At 36.7% G+C, this 21,219-nt stretch overlaps 2 protein-coding genes and 1 pseudogene across 2 annotated transcripts; 1 reads left to right on the top strand and 2 right to left on the bottom strand.

Annotated features, from left to right (window-relative positions):
* Positions 1-6,935: 6,935 nt before the first annotated feature.
* Positions 6,936-9,455, bottom strand: LOC107773890 (uncharacterized). The gene is made up of 4 exons (XM_016593314.2): positions 9,188-9,455; positions 8,904-9,029; positions 7,776-7,895; positions 6,936-7,122 (listed from the first exon to the last, which is right to left on the bottom strand). The coding sequence occupies exons 1-4, from the start codon at positions 9,261-9,263 to the stop codon at positions 7,058-7,060; spliced, it is 387 nt and encodes a 128-aa protein (XP_016448800.1). The 5' UTR covers positions 9,264-9,455; the 3' UTR covers positions 6,936-7,057.
* Positions 9,456-10,384: 929 nt separating this feature from the next.
* On the bottom strand, positions 10,385-20,552 carry LOC107775734 (uncharacterized). Its single transcript, XM_075235996.1, has 7 exons — positions 20,172-20,552; positions 19,970-20,038; positions 19,673-19,840; positions 19,369-19,539; positions 18,925-19,134; positions 12,118-12,194; positions 10,385-11,554 (listed from the first exon to the last, which is right to left on the bottom strand). Exons 1-7 carry the CDS (start codon positions 20,254-20,256, stop codon positions 10,904-10,906), a joined length of 1,431 nt encoding a protein of 476 aa, XP_075092097.1. The 5' UTR covers positions 20,257-20,552; the 3' UTR covers positions 10,385-10,903.
* On the top strand, positions 12,803-13,916 carry LOC142173817 (uncharacterized; annotated as a pseudogene).
* Positions 20,553-21,219: the final 667 nt, after the last annotated feature.

The following is a 21,219-nucleotide window of genomic DNA, read 5'->3' as shown; positions in this document are numbered from 1 at the left end:
AATTATTTTATATAACTTTTGGATAGTTTTGGATTTTTCGGCATCGAATTAAAATTTTTACACGACATCGTGATCGGAAATGAGCTTTGAGACAAGGTAAGTCTCTTGTCTAATCTTGTGAGGGGAAATTACCCCTATAGGGATTAAATTGAATAATTATTGCTAATTGAGGGGGCTATGTACGCACGAGGTGACGAGTGTCCGTGCGTAGCTACTATTAATGTTAAAGTCCGGGTAGTTTAGGACTCAAAGCATGAATTACATGTGTACATTGTATTCTTTGTTTAATTAATATTAATTGATATATATGAATATATTGTGAATTGTCAGATAAATATATTAAAGGATGGAAATCTTAGATGGAAATCTCATATGCTTGATTTTCTGTTTAAATTAATTAATTGTTAAAAGAAATTATTCTTCCTCCCGAATTTATCCTATAATAAATATACTCTCTTTTCGGAGGTACATAAGAAAATATCCTCCTTTCTTCTGGAGCGGGCCGAACGCCTCGGCAGGATAGATGTATCTATGGATTGTGCCGCACGTCTCTCGGCAGTGTACACGACACTCTGGATCGGGTCGTACGTCTTCGGCAGAAACCGTGCCTAATAATAATAATTACACGATACTTTGATAATTTATTGTAGCTTGTGAAGCTAATTGATAAATTAGAAATTATTGGGATTTAAAGAATTTATGTATCCCTGCTTGTTAAGGAATTAATTGTTATTCATGTAAATGAGATTAATTGATAAATTAGAAATTATTTGAATTGAAGAAATTTAATTAATATATTGAGAATTGTTGCATTTGAAGGAATTTAATTATTTCTGTTGGTTCAATAAAAATTATTGTTAACTCTGTGAATCATGTTGATAAAAATATTTCTATTTTTATGTTACTTATTATTATTGACCCTTAGTGAGTGTCAAGGTCGACCATCTCGTCTCTACCACTTCGAGATTAGGCTTGATACTTACCGGGTACACATTTTTGTACTCATACTGCACTTGCTGCACATTTTATTATGCAGGTACATATATGTATAGCGGTCTTGTGGGCACAGAGGTGTGTTTAATAATTGTGGGGACATAGGTGAGCTGCATTCTATATTACGATCAACAGCTAACAGAGTCTCCTTCAGAGTTATTATATTTTCCTGTCTAATTTATATTCTGGACAGATGTTGTATTTTATTTTAAATTTCCTAGTAAATGCTCATGCACTTGTGACACCGGATTTTGGGAATGGTTGTGAATTGTTTAGAAATTTAGTTGCTAAAAATATTTATCATTTACTCTATGAGTTTTATCTTTATTTTTTCATTGAAGAAACTTTGATTTCAAAAATACTAAATGGGTAATTAAGTTAATTGATTATGGTTGGCTTGCCTGACAGTGGTGTCCGGCGCCATCACGGCCTTTTTGGATTTTGGGTCTTGACAGCCTCATTCTATGTTTTAACTAGTGAATTTGTCCGCGCGAAGTAAAAAGAATTAAAGAAATAGTTAAATGTGAATTTCATAAATTTTTCTAATAGAAAATCAACTTTTTTACAAAATCAAAAAATTAAACGAAAAACTACAAACTTGAGCATTCAAGACCATCTTATGAGTAATTGTCTGATGTATTTGAGCAATGTGAGGATTGCGTTTTGCGACACTGATGCTTGTTTGGATGATTTACCCTTCGTAAGAAATATTGTTAACGGGATAATATTTCAATCATACCTTACTATAGATGAGAACACCGTCAAATAACAAAAAGAAAATGATCAATACTTTCATCTAAAACATTAAGTTCTAGTTGTCATTGGTATTCTATTTTAGAGTGCCAACTTGAGAGAAAGATGATGTAAAAATGCATGATTGTGACTTCTTTGGTCAATGGCGATTCAATTAAATTGTTTAAGAGTAGATTAAGGCCTCATTTGAAGATGGAAACTTTATCTCTGTATCAGGCTCTTAGTTAAGGTCATAACATAAAGTGAAAAACATACCTCATGTCAGCTACAATAAAAAATAATGATAAATAAGCAAAACTTTTAAATATCTACCGAATATATATAAGACTTCAAACACAGAATGATGATGATAATGACGATGATGATAATAATAATTTTAAAATATTATACAATGATTTTTTTTTTAAAAATGTTATAGAAGTTACTACTAACAACATAAGGGTGGATATTTTTCTGTAGCCATTATTTTTTTATATGCTTAACTCATGTAAAAAGTATTTATTTTATTATATTGTCTGACTTGGTTGTGACGATATCACATGTCAAGTACTTACTAAGCATGATACATCTTCTTTTATATTAATGTGTGATTGGAATGATCAATAATGTTTGGAAACTGTTGCATTAAAAATATGTAATGTATTTAATAATAGAAAGAGAAATGACCAAACAATAAGGTAGAGAATTTATAAAGCTAATTTAAAATAATAATGAGTATAAAATTATGAAAATTAGAAGGTAGAGAAAGTTTTCTATTTGCTTTCCACTAATTCTAATATACATTAAAATTTTCTACGTGAAAACTCATGCATAGAGTTCATCAATTAATTCAGTCGTAAGTTTCTTAGGTGCCATTATTCTCTTGCAATTAATTGATCATCTCAACATTTGGTATGAAAACACCATTATTGTCACCATAGAAATTGATCAAAAAGGGATATATAAGGGCAGAATCTATAACAGTAGACTAACTTTGAGAAGCAGCAGTATTTGCTTAGAGCTATGATTTGTTTGCCTACTAACAATTAACAAATGACACCAAAAGTTATAATTATCAAAATACTTCTAGAAAAATCAAACTTTATAAGGAAAGAATACTTCTTCAAAATGCTTGCTCCAGATCATTTGTATCATATCTGCAAAACAAAAAAATAAAAAATAATAAGACCAACTCAACTAAGTAGATGAAACACAATACTCATAACTGATGTGTTTCTATTTCTTCTTATAATTCAAAATAGGTAATAACATTATCATAATATATATTTCTACAAGAATAAAAAGTTATAAGGAAAACATGTTTGAGAATAATTTATTCTATCGTCGAAAGAGAAAAGAATACCGTTATTCAAAATAGGTAATAACATTATCATAATATATATTTCTACAAGAATAAAAAGTTATAAGGAAAATATGTTTGAGAATAATTTATTCTATCTTCGAAAGAGAAAAGAATACCGTTCCGTCCTACAAATAATGAATCAATTATAAGAAGAAAATAAATCACAAATTCAGTACTTACATAAGAAGAATGACATAAAACAATAATGCAGAATTTCTCATGTAGATTGCTCAAATAAATTTTATTTGTCGAATATCATATATTCTTTGCAGTAAGCTTTATGCAGAGGAAATGAGTGTAAGATCAGTTATGAAGAGGAAGAGTGGTGTGTTGATTTACTACTTTAATTAACACAATTATATATATATATATATATATATATATATATATATATATATATATATATATATATATATATATATATATATTATATTGTTATGACCTTTTATTAACTGGCGTCTGTTGAAATTGCATTAGTTATGAGCATTGATTGTTGCAACCGTTGCACAATTTTTTGAAGAACTTGACTTCTGAGAAACAAATAACATGATATTTCGTTAATGTAGTAATGATAGAGTAATGTAATAAAATGAGAGAGAAACCCAATAAACTAAGCTGTTATTTTTTTCTTTTGTAACTGAAATAAATATATTGAGATGTAATAAATAGGATAGAGAATGGTCAATTTCCAATTACTAAACAATTTAAATGAAAAGAATGAAAGGCAAAAGGCAAAAGAAAGGAGAAAAAAGATAAATAGGATTTTTGACCAAAGAGAGGTGCGAAATCACATTTTCTATTTCCTCTTTTATATATATATATAGATACTTTTGTACTACTTGACTAGCACAATACATTTTTTAAATTGGAGGGATGTTGTACTGTAAGTTGTGTTATTTTTTTTTTCCTGATTGTTTTTTAAATATGATATTATTACAGTAATTTTTTTATTTGTTCACATCTAAAATTGTGACATCGCTTACAAAAATCCCTGTCTACGCCACTGGTCAACAGGAGCATCGTCTTCCCATCTTTCTCACCAGCAGCAAAACACAGCACATCAAATTGGTAACCGATAACATCAAGATACTCTGGCTCATTAATCACCATTAGAGGAAACAAACGAGTCAGATCATCAACATCCACGACATATTTCACGAACCACTTTGAACAATCATTCTCCGATCCAAACACATTGAGCAAAGTAGGTCGAAGTGCATTTTCCTCGATAAGATGCAATTTTCCAGCAGATTACCCGAAATGCTTGTTTTTTCTTCCGTTAAGCCCCTCTAGGGGTGGCAAATAGGCGGGTTGGGTTGAATTTGGGCGGGTCAAGATGAGTTAGGTCAATAAATAGGTTATTGTCCACCCCAATTCAAAATGTACTTGAGCTAAGATGGGTTGGGTCAAGATGTGCTAAACAATGGATCATAGCTCAACCCGTCCAACTTGACCCATGTTTTAGAATCATGCTCATCTTGCATAAACAAAGCCTTTTATCTTTTATACACTTATGTATAAAAGGTAAATAAATACTATTAGTATTTTGAGAATAATAATATTATTTTCTTAAATAACAAATTAGTATTTAAAATGTGTAAGTTGAAATTTTTTTTGCGGGTGGGGTGGGGTGGGGTGCGTGGTGCAGAAAAACTAAAAAAAAAAAAATTAAAAATACAAAAAGAAAATTGCGGGGGTGCGCGGTGCAGAAAAACGAAAAAACAAAAAATTAAAAATATAAAAAAAAAAACAATTGCGGGGGTGGGTTGGGTGGGGGTACGGGGGTGGGTAGTGCAGGAAAAAAAATTGTGGTGGGTGGTAACTAAGTAAATTTCTAGATAAGTTGGGTTGAGATCCCTTTGTTTTGGAGTGAGCTTCATGGGTTGTATTTGGGCTACTTCATGGGTAGAATGGGCTATAAAAAATAATAGATTAACTTGGGCTTAGCCTAAATAGACTCATGAGCTAAAATATTGTAGCCTAACCCATTAATCTTCAGACGGATTGGATGAGTTTGGGCTCAAATTGCCACCCTTACGCCCCTCGGGAATAGAAGTACTAGGCATTATTTTCACACTATCATTATCCACGTCAAAGCACACAAAAGCTGAATGATTAGTGATCCAGTAAACATTCCTTAATGGTGTCCTTAATGAAGCTTAATGGTGTCCTTAACTTCATGAGTACTTCCCCTTAAGAGTAAATACAGCTCTAATTAGTGGCTAACTGTGCACTTCCCCCTTCGTTCGAGGCTCGCCCTCAGGCGAGGCACTATTAAAATGCTCTGAGACTGACACATGGGCTTAGTTTTGTAAGAAACATCTGATTGTACGCTAAACACATAACGCCCAATTCTCGGGGCTCGCCCAACAATTCTTACTCAAATCATGTGTCAATTTTCCTAATTAGCAGCATTGACCTTCAAAATTCTTTAACAAATAAAGGATTAAAGGTTTATTCATCTATAGGAATATGAAGATTGAGAGTAACTTAAATAACGAGTCATAATATTGCATATGTACGAATTCAGAACACCATGAGGGTGAATATAATTTGAACATTCTTCTAAATAGATACCCAAAATTTATGTTTCCACTTGCTATTGGCCTTAATGTCTTAGTTCTATGTCTCTCAAAATTATTAAACTTTTATTATTTTGCTATTTGAAAGCAATTTTGTATTTACTCATGAAGGAGTAATATTTTAATTTATAGTACTGGTGAAGTTTTTAAGAAGGTAAAATTTTAGTTTAATAATATTTATTAAGAAAATATGATTTTCTTATTATTTGGAAGTTAATACGTTATAGTTGTGTATTTCGTAGTAACATTAACATTATTGATAGTTTATGCTATTAAAAATTCTATGAGTAATTATTTATAATTTTCTTAAATTTTTAATGTGTTTTTATATTTTTATATTATTATGTTATTTTATTAATTTATAAATTAAAATTTTTAAAGATTTATGGTGCTTACGCCCCTCCTCGCTTCATAATTGGTAAAGCGCCCACCTCACGCCCCTGCCTTTTAAAATATTGTTCATTACAGTACCAACTAGCGTGAATGAGCCACGAAATGAAATTTTGTAGTCTAACAATTTCGAAAAAATTACAACAATTTTGCACATTTTTTTTCAATGAATAACCAGCACCTTCCCACTTTTCCACAAAATTAATTTTATCACATTTTAGTGTTGAACTATGTGCGAATTGCTTGGAAATACAGATGACAGGAAGGTGAAATTATTGGCATTGAGTTTTTTTGGTAACAAGGGAACCTCAACCACTATCCTTTGAGAGCGCACAAGGTAAACCCAGCTCTTATGTAATAACCCGCAAACCACACAGGAGGATAGATAGGCAAGTTTCGTGCGACGGGCTCGATAGAGAAGGTATGCAAGTGGTTTCGAACTTTAGATCTCCCATTTGAAAAGTCCATTGTTCAACCAACTCGGTCACCCCAAAGGGTTTATTGGCATTGAGTTATGACAGATCACTTGTCATGTTAGGATTTTGCCACTCTGTCAATTTCATGTCAAAATAAGAAAATTAATTTACCGTGTAAGAAGCATAGCATTCAAGTCCTCAAACCATATCTTCCTTTGCATAACATGTACCAAAGCACTACATAACCTAAAGTTTGAAAATGTTACCTTGTACACTTATTTCAATATGGGAATTGGCATCCAATTACTCACAATTATTCACTGTTCCAGTAAATGTGAACCAAATACTACCAGTACGTGAATCCCAACTCCTAATATTCCTAGCAAATTTTCCGACTATGAACGAAAAAAGGAATTGGTGCTTTCAGTTTCGCCACTTTAAACTTAAAAAGGGGTTATGTGGTAGCGACAAATGTGGAATTACGTTATAGTTGATGGTAGAAGAAAATGACAGAACCAAACTCAAGACTGAAAAAACGGACATTACAACATATGCACCAGCTTCAACTACTATTCATCTTCTCAATCATATCTTATCATGTTCGTTGGCTCGCTCAAAACGTACTTCGGTAGTTCATATTTGGTACCTGCAACAAAGTTTCCTATTAGCACTTTTGATGAAACTCCTTTGCGTGATCAAATAACCAGGAAAATAACAAAAATATTTCGTTATGTTTGCGACTAGTCTAAAAATAGTCCTTATAAGCCGGGGCCTACGCCTAACACCATCACTCCGCCATCTCCATGCTCGTACAACCAAACTGTTGGCTCTGATATCAATTATTGGGCTAAAATGGCCCAAAGATACTCTTAACATGGTGTGATATTGTCCGCTTTGGTCCAAAGCTCCACGGTTTTTCCCAAAAGACCTCACACCATTAAGAGCATCCTAACTCCTTATAAATAGTTTCCTTTTCTTTTCTACTTTATACGTGGAACTTTGTTCATACACACTAACATATTTGCTGCTAGTATGGTTTTTCTTAAGAGGCAAATAGGGAGAAATGATCGAGAGACATCCATCCTGATTGTTTCTTCAATTTAAACGGTTCATCATGCTTCTGTAATTTGATAAATATAAAGAACTAAAACTGCTCTAAATATATTTTAAAGAACTATTTTAACCCAAATGCCAAAACAGAAGGTTCTTTATCATTCTCTAGATCTCCATTCAAAATCTGCTGATTGGGCTAAATTATGAATGTAAGAAGCTGCATCGCAACACATGTAATAAGTATACCTGTTTCATCGTAGCAGACGGTCATGTCAGTGTTGTGGACAATGATCCCACCACTGTCCACAATTGCTTGAGCTAGGTCCAGATCAGCTTCTGCCGCAGCACGAAGCGCATCCCAGATTTCTGTTGCAGAGTGACATAACCATTAAGTATGTCTGAATGGCTGAACCTAAGGGCTATTTGATTTTGATCTGGTTTCAATATTTATGAACAAGAGAGATCCCTACATATTCATTTGAGAAAATAGATGAATAGATAGGGCGAAGCAAGCTGAAGGAAGATAGCGTTAGCGCCCTTATTTCACTAAAGCAAGAAGGGAGAAAGTTGACTTTGAGAAAGAAACTTATATTTACATAGAGTGAATTAACAAGAACCGTAACATGTTCCTCTGTCACATCTAGGCGAATGACTAACCAAACCGCTTCAATTGAATCCGAATGACTCAGTTGTGCATATCATGTTCCTTAGTGTTATATTGGACAATTAAAAAAAAGAGAGGGAAAATTGAGAAATGACTAACCAAACAGCTTCAATTGAAGCCGAATGACTCAGTACACTTAAAGATGCAGTCATATAAACTAACTCCGGAAAGCATAGAATAAAATGATATAAGAGTATATGCAGTGATTTTTTTGGTTGTTGAATGTTGGAATGCAAATTATCTCAACCCCCTCCCTCAAAATAAAGAGTTTCTAGTATCGACTATAATTAAGTAATAAATAAAAGTGCTCTCTCTAGCAGCTTAAGCTTTTAAATGAGATGTCGCACTGCCACCTAATATCAAAAAGAATTTCCATATGCTTATTTAGTGAATTAGAATCAGATTCGCACATGAGATATGTTAAAGGATACAAATTAATTAAGTAAATAAGAATGCGATCTTTCTAAGTTTAAACGTTTAAATAAGATGATCATACAATTTAACACATACTAACAACTGAATACAACACAGGCTCGAGCAGCCATTCGAACCTACTCAATTGGGGAGGAGCATGAGTCATTCCATCGTTCTTGATTATTTCAAATGGTTATTGTAGATGAAAGTGGAGCATTTAGTAGATTGTTTAAAATTCAAAATGCAATCTGCAAATAAGTAGGCTGAATTTGAACAGTTGTGAGATCAGAGTATACCTTTCTTACCACCATAGTGAGGAGCAGTGTCCCAAAACTCTTCCCTTAGCTGCATCAACTGACTTCTTGTTATTGGCTGTGGATGCTTCCATGGTTTTGGCTTTCTTATTATCTTTTTCACAATTCCTGTTATATGCATTTCTACGTTAGTACTTTTAAATAATCATTCAATTTAATTGTAGTTGTATGCATCAATAATTAAACACAATTAATCATCCATCTATTCTAATCCAAAACTAATTAAGGAGAATTAACAGAGGATACTAAATCTAGAAAGGACTGACTGTTTGGCTTGGCGTGAGACGATCCGCTACAACCCATGTTTCTTTTAGCATACAAATTCCGTAGAGTTAGACACATAAACCATAGTGGTTTACAAGTTCTCGAAAATTGTTAAGAGTTACAATTTTCCAAAAACTGCAATGAGATGTAAGAAAATAGCAATAAGGAGTAATGTAGGGGAATGTCACGAGGTTGAAATACCATACTACGACTATGGATAATATTAAAGAGGAAAGTTCAGTTGGTAGTTGGGCTCTGAGTTGCTTTCTCGTGAGTACGCCCATTTATGCCATTAGACTAATTGAACAATGGCCAAATTTACATGCACCTTGGAAAAAAAGAATAACAACTTACACGCATATATATTTACACAAAACTAATGAATCCAAGACATGTATCTTTCATACACACATTTAATCACGATAAAGTGATATGCATTTTCACTATAGTTTTTAAATATTAAGGTTAAATTGTTTGATTTAATGTAAAATACCAGATTTAGTTTCACCATTAGAAATTTATCTAAGAAATAGTTATCCACATGGTTGCCAGAAGATTTACTTTTAGATGTGTAGCAGGAGGAACTTAATGTACGATTGCATAGAAATCTTTTTTTTTTTCTGGATAGAAATTATGTGTTACATCCATTTTCTGCATTCTTTTTAGAATAAAAATAAAAATAGGTACAGGATAGATATACTAGTAAATGTACACACCACCTCCCCTTATTCGCGAATTTCCTAAGTAGCACAATTTGTTTTAGTGATTCACAAATAGACCTGTCATCCATCATTGTAGAAGTGAAAAAAATAAGGTAGAGGAACTTTTCTTTATTTACTAGTGATTATCACGTTAAAACTGTCATTGGTTTTAATTTTTAGTTCGGTCAAACTTTCAACAAGCTCTCACTTTTTGCATTGCCGACATCAATAACAAGGTCTAATTCGGCAATAGAACAATAGAAGAGTTCTGTTCCAATGCCAATTTTACTTCTGACTGCACTGATATTAGAGTTTTAACTTTTATTTATACATACATAGCGTAAAAGAATCACGCCACTTAAGATAAAATCATAACAGACATGACGTTTTGGGTTAGTAACTTGAAAAATAAGTTATACCTGAAAATGTAACTGGTGTGTGCGTATGTCTGCATGTATTAGTGACAAATAACACCCCACCTAATAAACAATACAAAACTTTCTTGCGAAATTCATAAAATGATAGCCAAGTATTAATAAATGAATTCATACAGTATACGCAGTCAATATTCATCTAATACACTTTCTTGTGAGTCGTTCTCTCACCTGCTGGCTTAATTAAGGGATGGGGATGAGGGTTCTCCACAAGTTAGCACCAAGCTGTGAAGTTATTTCGTTGAGCATTTGATCATCAAAAATATCACGGCTGTCATTTTTCAACATCAAAATTCACATGAACGTCTCATCCTTTTCCTATTACTTTCACTCACCGGCAATACGTACACCACTAATTTAAGATTTTTCCTTTCTCTTCTCTTTCTCCATAAGAGTAAGAGAAAATCTGTGACTGGGACCTATGCATCCTTAACATTTTACACATGAAAAGTGAAGGCCCGCTTTGTACTACAACACAGATGACTTGCTTCCTTTAATATTAGAGTTACAACTTGCATGACAAAAAGATACATCTCTAAAAAGCACGTCCCTCGCTTATAAAACTAAATCCTTAGTGGCCTATTCATGAATAACGCGGGAAAGGGTCTCCATACTTGCTCCTCATGTTGTAATGAGCATATTTTGGATCCTCATAGTTTACTGGTTTCATTTCAGCAGGTTTTGCCTCGACTCCTGCCTCTACACCTTTGTCTTGTCGTCGATGTTTGGTTCTTTCTTTCTGGCTTTTAGACCTCACGTGCCCATATGGAGGAACTTCACCTGAGTTCCCGTAGTATTCTGCATACTCATGTCGTCTAGAAGACCTGTGCTTGGTTGACAAGGTAGGGTCTTTAAAACTACTTGACCTAAGCTTGGTGGGCTTTCCCTCGGGAAATTTATCACCGACAGTTGGGACCTGTCTGCTCTCAGAAGCAGGCGCTGGTGCCCTCTGCTTTTGGACTAACGGGGGCTCAACTTCATCTTCAGCCATGATGAGTGAATCTTTCAATGGAGTTAGTCCAGGTCTACTAAAGCTCTTGTGTCTAACGTGCAGTGGAACGACATAGCCAAAAAGGGAACCCAGAGCCTCTACTGCAAGCTTGGACAAATCCCAGACAAGCTGCCCAAATGATGGCCATCCTGCTTCCTGTTCTTCTTTAACAATTTCAACAACAGGAGTGGGCTTCTCCTTGATTAAAGAAGGTTCCTGTTGATCCACTTCCGCCTGTACTTGCTGCAATATACACAATTAGGAAACAGCTTGATTAAACAAGCATATCGTTTCATATAAAGTACGAAAAATATTAACAATATGTTTTTGAGGCCATGTCAATCTTGTATGCAATTGTTGAAGGATAAACAACTAAGTGCATGTCCTATCAGAGTCTTGGAAGTATGTGGGCCGGAGTAACTTTTAATCTTTATGCCAAGACGTAGTTATAAACTGAAATGACGTAATATTTCTAGGCAATCACAGATTTTCCGAGAAAATACAGCCTCTATTTAATTTAAAACTCCACGGACATTTTACTTGATCTTGAAAGGCATTCCAATGTTTCATTGGTCAGCCAAGAATATGAAAATCAACCTGTGTTGTTCGGATACTCTAAAATACCGCCACACCCGTGTCAGATCCTCAAAAGATGCATTACGTTTGGAGGATCCGACACACACATGGCAGCATTCTTGGGGGATCTGAGCAATACAGAAATCAACAACTGACCAAGAAATCGATGCTTGAAAAATATTCACACAACTGTAATGCAAGAAAGAAGACCATGGATCAGAATCACCCACCATCTTGGAGCCAAATCCCTGCTGGAGAATACACGCAGCATATCCTATTAAAATAGCACCAATAACCATGACAATATCTGCCACAAGTATAAGATGAAGTTAGAGAGAACTTAACGGAACCATCTTAATGCAATTCAACGTATTACCAGGCTGACCAACCAGTGGTAAAAACCTAAAATTACACAAACAGGAAAACTTAATATAGTTAATATTCTGTAAATCCATCCATTAATTGGTCGGTACTGATATGAATAGTGTAAGTCTAGTTGGCATTTTTCTCTTCTCTTAATGCCATCTTCACATCATCTTAACCTGAGTCTGGGTAGCCCCAGGCCATGCTATTCAATAATATTGGAAAAATGGCAGTGTAAGGTAACAACTAGTATGGAAAGCTGATCGCCTTTGGAAGCCTTCGCTGGTAACCAAAGCGTATCATTCCCGCAACCACTTTGGTACTTTGTTTATAGCTTTTTTAAGTTATGCAATAGAATGGGGGCTTGCGCTTGAATTTAAGTAGAGCCTTTGGAATATGAGTAGGGCTCCTAAGTATATGAGTAGGGCTCCTAAGTAGCGCGTTCGTGGAGGCACCCCGAAGGAAGAGCAAAAGGAAGGTTGGGTGCTTGTGGGGCGAGGAAAAACCTCGAATAGGAGGGGGCAATGCTCTGGATCTTCCCTGCTTGCAGAAATGAATGGATCAGAAAGGGGCTTGGTTCTCCATTTCCGGGCGGGGGTGAAGGCCATAAGAGAAGATTGCCCTACCGGTAAGGAAGAGGGGAAAAAGGTGTTGTCATCTATCTCGACCAGTTTCCCGAGGCGTTGGAAATCCAGAGAATCACTCTCGCTATTTAGCCCTTCGTTCCGCCAACAAAGAAGTCATCCTTGACGATTTTCCATTTCTTCCCTGTCGAGCCGCCTCTCTTCGTCATTCGATGCTTCCGCCTTCCCTTTCTATAACATACCCAGGCGCCCTCCTTTCCAATCACTAAGAGGAAAAAAAAATCTCAATCAAAGCCTCTAAGTAAAGCTTTGTCTATATTTTTCCGGCCCCAAGGGAGTTTATTCGACCCATTCCCTAGTCTGCCACACTGCTCAAGTAAGTGTGCGACTCCGGATGAGGACCTCCTTCTCTTCTGCCCACTCTCCGTTCACACGGTTCTCAAAGCAGAGCAGGAAGGGTGGGCAGCAGGTACCACGAGCCCTCGGTCCCACACATCTATCCAGAAACAAGTGTAGTTCACCGGTTCCACCGAATGCTCTTATCTCTCGGCAAAGATTGTGTGAGTGTGCAGTTATGCTTCGGATGCTTCACCATAGAATAGATCGATCCAGTTCCCGTGCTTTTCCGGTGCACTCGCTTTATATCTCCGACACACAATAAAAGGACGCGGTGGGAAGGAAGCAGCCCTAGCCTCTGTCCGTCCGATCATTCCGCTGGCATCTCGCATTCACGCCCCCGTTTGACTGCCGCTCTGGGATGTAGTTGTAGATAGGTTAGTCTTAGTGGGTCGTTGGCTCCACCTGTTATCTCCTTCTACGACATGCTGTTGTCGTCGCCATATTCCATATGTCACTTAGTCATCTCTGCCTCGCTGCGGGTCAGCACCTCCGAAAGAAACGGAGGACTTCATTTAGTACCCCGCGATCGCCCTCTGAGTGATTAGAATAAGGTAAAGCTTGAAGATAAGTTTTGTACTCAATTAATTTCTAAGTCCCTCTAATCGGGTGGGCGCCGGCCGGTTTTTCGACCAGATCCCTCTAAAAAACGTACGTGTGGGTCTCTCCGCATGCGACTCACACCATTCGAGGTGGCCCAGCCCAGCATTCATTCGCAAATCCTGTAATGAAATTGAGACTGCTCAACCTCGAAAGCTAATTCGCGTGTAGGCTTTTGCGGGAAGAATCGCTTGAAAGCACGGGATGGGCCTTCCCTTCCTTTACGTCATCCACCACCCTGTCTTATCCACTCTCCCCAAATCTCTACTCGTAATTTGAAAAAGAAAGATAAGGAAATCCAATTAGAAATAAGCTGCCCATGAGCATCATGGCATAGGTAAAGGGGAACGAGGAGGCACCCCCCCCCCCCCCCCATCTTGTTCTCTTTTTCTCCTTGAGTCGGATGAATCGAGGGTTCCAAACCTTCCAAAAGTGATAGGTATGTGTTGTTTCTTGGCACTCTCTAAAACTGTCTATCCCTTTATACCTGGGTATAAAAGCCAGAAAGAAAGTAGCTTCTTTGATATGGTTCAGTAAATAGGAATCCCAGTAATACAGTAAACATTGGAAGAACATAGGAATATGGGTCCATATAGGAATGAAGAAAGGGCATGATAGGCTAGTTTGATTCCAAGCCAAGCAGCATGGCATGATCAGTCTTATCGGGCGGGGAATTGCATTCGCTAATAGAGCTTCCTACGATCGCACCCTAGGAAAGTGCAAATGACAAGTTGAATGGTTTTGTTCACTCAGTAGCCCAAATCCGCCCCTTTAACACGCAAGTACACTTTAGCTACTAAGCTTCGAAACAAACCATAGGCTTACTTCGAAGTAGGAGCTTGAACTCAAGTATTAGAATGAGTCTTATTAAGTTTTCCCTGGGGAAGGCTCCCCCCAACCCCCGTGAGTCCCGTCCTGCCCTGCCTTGAACTAGAACTCGAAAACCAGGACACATAATTAGAGTAGCTGCCAAAACAAGCTCCCTAAGGTCGCACCTAAGATCCGAAGGAATCGCTTGAGAACTAACTGCATACCTGAAGTTAGCTTGTGTGCGCTTAGCGTTATCTTATCTTTGAATACTTCCTTTAGGCGGCTAGAAAGATGTTATTTGTGTAGTCCGTTCTAGTGACAGCATTTCAATTCTATTGTATTTATGTAGGAGCCGTTGTTTTTGCTTTGTTTGCCGGATTGGTATGCTTTCTTTTCTAAAAACCCTTCTCTCATAGGTCGTTACATTTCAGGCCATTTACGATCGTTTAAAGGGCCTTATATTATAAAGTATAAAGAAAGTCAAGATTGTTCTTGCGGAGAAAAGCCTACTTACTTGCTCTTGCTGCTTTTAATTTAAGAGCAAGTCGGTCTAGCTTCTTACTCTTTCACCTTTCAAAGAAGTCGAAATAGAAAGGGGTAGGAAAGATCCCGTGTACCTTGTTCAAGTTGTGGATGTCCTTCATTAGCTTTGAGTTCATTGTTGTTCTTCTGGTTCTCCTTTAAAATGGGTCGTGGTGGAAAAGCCCCAGCCCCCCTACATGCATTAAGCGACGACGGCTCAAACGAAGCAAACCATTTCTCATAAGAGAATAGAAAATCACAAGAAAGATTTGATCAAAAGTGACTAGAAAAGAGGCGGTCGAGAAGAAATTAGTGGAAACTATATTGATTGAGTGCAATTTATAAATTAGGAAAGATTAGACAGAATCCTACCAATCTAAATCAAAGTTTCCAACAGTGAAAGGTTGCCCCTGTCGGCGGGTTGCTTAGGTCCATGTAGTCCAAATATCCGCTAAGGAAAGAAATCCAAGCTTACTTTTTGCGAAAGGGAAAACGGCTTTCTGTTAGAGAGTGATCGAGAGATATTTTCAGTTGGGAGCCATTCTTTTGCAACTAGGAGACATTGTTGTTATGTTTTCCAGTTATGAGCCATTGTTGTGTGGTCCCTTTCGAGCGGTTCCTTCTTTTCTTTATTCGATGATTTAAAGGCGACAACTCTTTTCACCAAGGAATTGGGGCTTAGAGCTATGAGCTATAACACATACGCAAGAAGGAAGAATGCCTTAATGGACGTGTATGCTAAGGAAGGGGAGTCGCTTGCTTGTTTGGTGTGTTTGGAACCGGGTTGTTTAAAGCTACCCTTTCTTGAAGAAAGAGAACCTGGGCCCAGGTCTTGGGACCTAGCTTTCATCTGTCTGTTAAAATGTAATGCTATACCTTTGTACTTGAGAATCGGTTGGGTATAGCGAGAAAGAGTTTGACGATCTAGTTACATATCACATAAGATGGGTACTCCCGATATTGTCTTGGGAATTTTAAGTATATATAGCAGCGTACTGGACTCCATCTACATAAGTAAAAGCATTCAAGAATCACTTGACAGTTTTTATTTCAATTTTCCGACTCTCATCTTGTTAACTGACTTAACTGCAATACTTATCCAAAGACAGGACAAGTTGAAAGAGCTTCGGTAGTTACACTTTCTTCGCGTAAGAAAGAGAGTTTAGAGTGACATACAAAGAACCTTAGATAAGGGGATTCCTCCCATTGACTGAAGTTCAGAGTCAACCTTCCACACAAGGCAATCTTCTGATAGAGGGGAAGAGGCAGAGCACAACCGATTCTGTGGCACAAGACGCGCTGGTATTGCAAAGGCAGGAATGAGTTCACAATGTTCGAATAAGCTACTCGACCGACTAAAGCTAAAAGGAGAAAGGGAGATGACTCTAGTTGTTGAGTACCCTGAGAAAGGTACCAAATCGACTTCTAGTTGTAGCGGATCTTACTTACATTGGTTCTAGCACTTTCTCTTGGTTCAATTTTTGAAAGATCTTTCCTTGCTCTGAGAAATGTCCGGTTTAACCAAAATCATCTCGTTAGCTTTTAGAGTCATCCCGGAATCTTTGGCTTATGCCATGTGCTCCAAACTTGAACTCAACTTCCTTTTTTCACCAACATCCGCTTCTCACTCAAGAAACTGGTGAAAGTCCTTTCCCTTTGCTGCAGCTTTCACAGTCCCACTCCTCCTCAGACCAGACTGGGTTGCATTGTCGTACCTTCATACCTTCGCTCCGATGTCCTGTCTTAAGGTTCCCCCGAGCTACTTTATTAAAGCAAACTTTTGCTCATCGTCTGCGTCTTTAGTCGAAAGCTATTTCTTTTATGATTCCTTCTCTCACTTCTTGAAGACTTTCTTTTTCATTCAATAGTGCCTCTCCTATAAGAGAAGGAGCTTTCTTCACCCCCTACGTACGGCAGGCCCTTCTTCAAGAGTGCCCTTTCTCCAGCCTCCAATCGTCTCAGAAGAGAAGACTAAGCTCAAACGAATTGCAGTCTACCCCGGCCCCTCCTTAGTGACTTTGGTCAGGAAAGGGAATAAGGTAATAAATAGAGCTTCGGCTCAGAATTAGACCTTCTGTAGACGGAACTTCAGACTTCTGGATAGGCCTGAGAAAGCCTAGACCAAAGGTGCCTAATAGCCTAGCCAGACTCATCGGGTAGGGAATCCCATCCTCAGCGAAGCCAGTAAGCAAGCCCAAGTCCATGCAAGAAGGCCCACTGGATCTATCCAAATTCAAAGCCCATCAAAGACTCTCCTACATGAAAGGATCTGAGTCCATCCAAATGATATTAAGCAAAATCCTATTCTGGAAAGAATGGCAAAGTAAGGGATTTAAGTCTGCTCAGAGATTTCATATCTCTCCCACGTGTGATTCATCCTAACAACTATCGATTAGGTTAAAAAAGTGCCCCTACACATGCAAAAAAACTAATTAAAAGGGCAAAAGAGACGAATGCCAAAGCATTGACTGAAGAGGGGGGGCAAAGAGATATTCGCATTTGACTTTTTCTCCGCCTACTGACTGCTATTCGGCTAGATGCTCCTATTTCTTATTCGTAGATCGTAGATTAAGATGTTATTAGGTAATAAAAGTCAGTCCTTTCATTCCTTCCTGAGAATAGATCGCAGATGAGGAATTCTTCCGCTACGACCCTTAGGCGAGCTAATCAATCCTGCTTTGCCAAAAAATCCCTCCCCACTCTTTTATTTATTGACTTTTGGGGTAAGAAGCATCCAATTCCATGTCTTAAGCATGATTAGGGTTAAGGGAAGGATTGCAGCTAGATAGTAGGCGGCGGGGGAAAGCTAGCTGAAGATGCATAGAATACCTTGTTAGGGAGAAGCCGATTCGCCACTTTAAGAAAGTATTTTCGAACTAATGCCACATCTTCTACTTCGATAAAGCAGGTGCAAAAGGAAATAGAAAGTGTTAAATACTTTTTTTGCTTGGATCTAGCGAGACATTCTTATAGAGCAGGGGAAACCAAGGTGACAGGCCTTTTTTCCTTTTCCTCTCTCCCTCTCGCTCTTCAACTTTTTCTGATTGAGCCCAAAAGTCAGTCTTTCAGTAGAGAGTTTTTATATTTTTGAAGGATACATTTGGGTAGGTTTTGTTTAACATTCCAATACTACCTTGACCTATCACATGTTTAAAAACTAAAGAGCTTGTGAGTAAAATAAGTATCTTATATGGACTAACATACTAATTGATATACTTCTAATGCTGGTATGCTCACAGGGACATCCATGAAGGACAACAAGCGCAAAATTGGAGACAACTAAGTTCTAAACTAATATTAGTTAACGGATGAAGGCCAGCAGCCGAGATGCATTCTCAATTCATCTATAAGAACCCATTTTAATGTCAGGCACATTCATATTTAAGATGCAGAATTAGTTATCACCAGAAAGTGCTCAATGTCCCCCTGAAATGAAAACGTGTCAAAATGCTGCTAGAGACTTATAACTCATCCCACCACGTGCTTTTTGGCACCATAAAATTCTCCAACTCCAATGATTTTAGTCTAAAATTCTCGGATTGAAGTAATATTTCAAGCCAAGCAGGAACTTAAACCGAATGAAAGTGGCCAAATCTTGACACTTTCTTCAAGAAGAAAAACAATGCATTCACATTCATTTTCTCATACCAAGTGGACATATCAGATAGATATCAAGGATATTGAACACTTATATATACATATCATATACTATTCATAGTATCTCAAGATCAAAGAAGTCAACTATTCTAAAAGGATTCAAACCTATGGTTGACACTGAGCTGTCCTGGTAGTCACAATCCTCCTGGCTGAGAGAAATTTGCCTAAGAGCAGCATTTCCTCGATCAACAACAACTAATGAACAAGTTGGCCGAACATATATAACATCAAAGTCGCTTGAGAATTGTGCATCCTCACTAGGCCCATCCCTGTATCCTGGAACATTAGACTTTCCTCCAGCAATTGTTGTCACACCTGAAAATAAGAAGGAAGCTCAAGAGACCTTTACTGATACACAAGATATTTCAAACATTTTCCTTTTTTGCTTTCCGTACATAAGTAAAGCACAGCCAATCGCCTATGCAGTAGCTTCATCCTAGTTTATTTCTTGACACATAAAAGTAACCCAACGAAAATTAATGAAGAATGTTATAAATATATGCCAAAGAAAATCAAAATGAAGGCGAGATGTCATGAATAAATAAGCACCTGCTTCTCCAATCTTCCTAATAGCCAAATTAGCCGTATCAGCAACATAAATATTTCCTTTGTCATCCATGGTAACTCCTTTTGGATCTTTAAAACGAGCATCACTTGGCTTCCCGTCCACATGGCCAGTGTGACCTTGAAATGAACCAGCAACCAATCTTGCTCTACTATCTGCACAGTCAGTGATTTATTAAAAAAAAAGAATATATATATATATATATATATATATATATATATATATATATATATATATATATATATCAAAAGGAACTGTAGTAATTTAACCAAAGGGCAAGAAGCTTACACTGAGATAGCGGGGGAGTTATTCGAACAATTTTGCTATTAAGAGCATCAACAGCAAAGAGTTCACCATCATGTGAGACACGGATCTTATATGGAACAACACCAAGTTCATTTCCTTCTACAACAGTTTCAACTAAGTAGCCATCTTCGAATTCAAGAACATTCCCATCTGTAACAACACAAAAGACAAAGAAAAATTAAACATCTCCTCCTACTATTACACAATAACATGAACCCACAAATAAACTAATTAAGCGAATGTGCAATATAAATGCTAGTATTTAATAATGGAGTTTACCTGATTGGGGAGTTTTAGAGGTAGACCTAGACCATTTGAGTAGAGAATTCAAGTGCTTTATCAACGGCCCTAAATTGCAAAAAAATCACAAAAACAATAGAACCATACCCATAACATAAACAAATTAGCCCAATTCCAGCATCAAACGAAAAAAAAAAAAAGGAAATTAAATAAATTATAATAATCAGAACATGGGTCTTACCAGCAGGGGCAGCAGCATGTACCTGAAATTGAAAATAAGCAATAAAAAGAGCTATTAAAGTGAAAAATAAAAGGGAATTTCTCATGCTCTTAAAATTCCCAAAGAGGACAAAGATCAGAACAAACGATGAAAGCTTCTTTTTTGCTTTGGTAAATTTATATATGGATCTATAAAAGTGCACAAAAAAGGTACAGCTACATGTTGTATGTTACAGCAGAATCACATTGATTTTGCTAAGCATAAAAGCTTAAGCTGAGCTCTCAGTACTGTTTGTTCAGTTGTATTGGTAAGTGCAGTACTTTGAAGCTTTGAACAGTTTTGGGAAAATATAGCGAGTGAGGCAGACAGCTTTTTTTATTTACTTTTTGTTTTACTTTAATTAGGTTTAGTGGCTTTAAAATTCCATTTTTTAAAAAGAGAAAATGCATTTATCGAGAGGAGTGACGGAAAAGAATTGGTGAGTGTAAAGTTTATTTTTCACTTAAAAAAAGTACTTTTACTTATGAAATGGAATAATATTTGAATTCTTTATGCTAATTGCATTGCTAAAAATCGTCGTTTCACGCGCCTGACTTATTGTTGATGAGGCCCAATATTAATGTGGACCTCTAAATTAAGGGCCTTATAGGGAGATTTACACATATATGATCATTTCAGGATGCTATGTTTGTGACTGTTTAAGTTTTTACAAGAATAGGTTGTCGAGACATAACTTGCTCAAAGTTATGTCGGAGTGAAGCAGAGTTTAGTCCTGGCATAAATTTAAAAAATTAGTTCAATGTTTTGCCTATAAAACATTTAAAATCGGAGACAAAAATTTAAAGAGATTGTTACACATTTCCAAATTTGTTTACTTTTTTAGCCGGTGTGTTAAGAGATTAGATGGACAGCTATTTAGGTTAATTCTTCAAATTTTAAACTGTCGGAGGATTTGCAGTCGTACCCTATATTTGTGTCACCTTTTATCCAGTATCGTATTTTTTAAAATTATTGATTTGGTAGTCATCTCACAAAAAATCCGTAATAATATGACTATTACACCCATGAC

Source organism: Nicotiana tabacum, chromosome 2 (assembly GCF_000715075.1).
Source record: "Nicotiana tabacum cultivar K326 chromosome 2, ASM71507v2, whole genome shotgun sequence".
In the NCBI taxonomy this organism is placed as follows: Eukaryota; Viridiplantae; Streptophyta; class Magnoliopsida; order Solanales; family Solanaceae; genus Nicotiana; species Nicotiana tabacum.
Note: the sequence above shows the minus strand (reverse complement) of the source record. Positions and strands in the feature narration are given on the sequence as shown.

What these genes read in the sequence shown, in the direction of transcription:
- LOC107775734 (XM_075235996.1), bottom strand. Translation starts at nt 20,256, where the DNA reads ATGAGAAATTCCCTTTTATTTTTCACTTTAATAGCTCTTTTTATTGCT. An exon ending in CTCTAAAACTCCCCAATCAG is followed by an intron (nt 19,841 to 19,969) that starts GTAAACTCCATT and finishes GTGTTGTTACAG; the next exon opens with ATGGGAATGTTCTTGAATTC. An exon ending in AGGGATTTGGCTCCAAGATG is followed by an intron (nt 11,555 to 12,117) that starts GTGGGTGATTCT and finishes TGTATATTGCAG; the next exon opens with CAAGTACAGGCGGAAGTGGA.
- LOC107773890 (XM_016593314.2), bottom strand. Translation starts at nt 9,263, where the DNA reads ATGTGTCTAACTCTACGGAATTTGTATGCTAAAAGAAACATGGGTTGT. An exon ending in GTCTCACGCCAAGCCAAACA is followed by an intron (nt 9,030 to 9,187) that starts GTCAGTCCTTTC and finishes TGCATATAACAG; the next exon opens with GAATTGTGAAAAAGATAATA. An exon ending in CGTCTGCTACGATGAAACAG is followed by an intron (nt 7,123 to 7,775) that starts GTATACTTATTA and finishes ACTTTGTTGCAG; the next exon opens with GTACCAAATATGAACTACCG.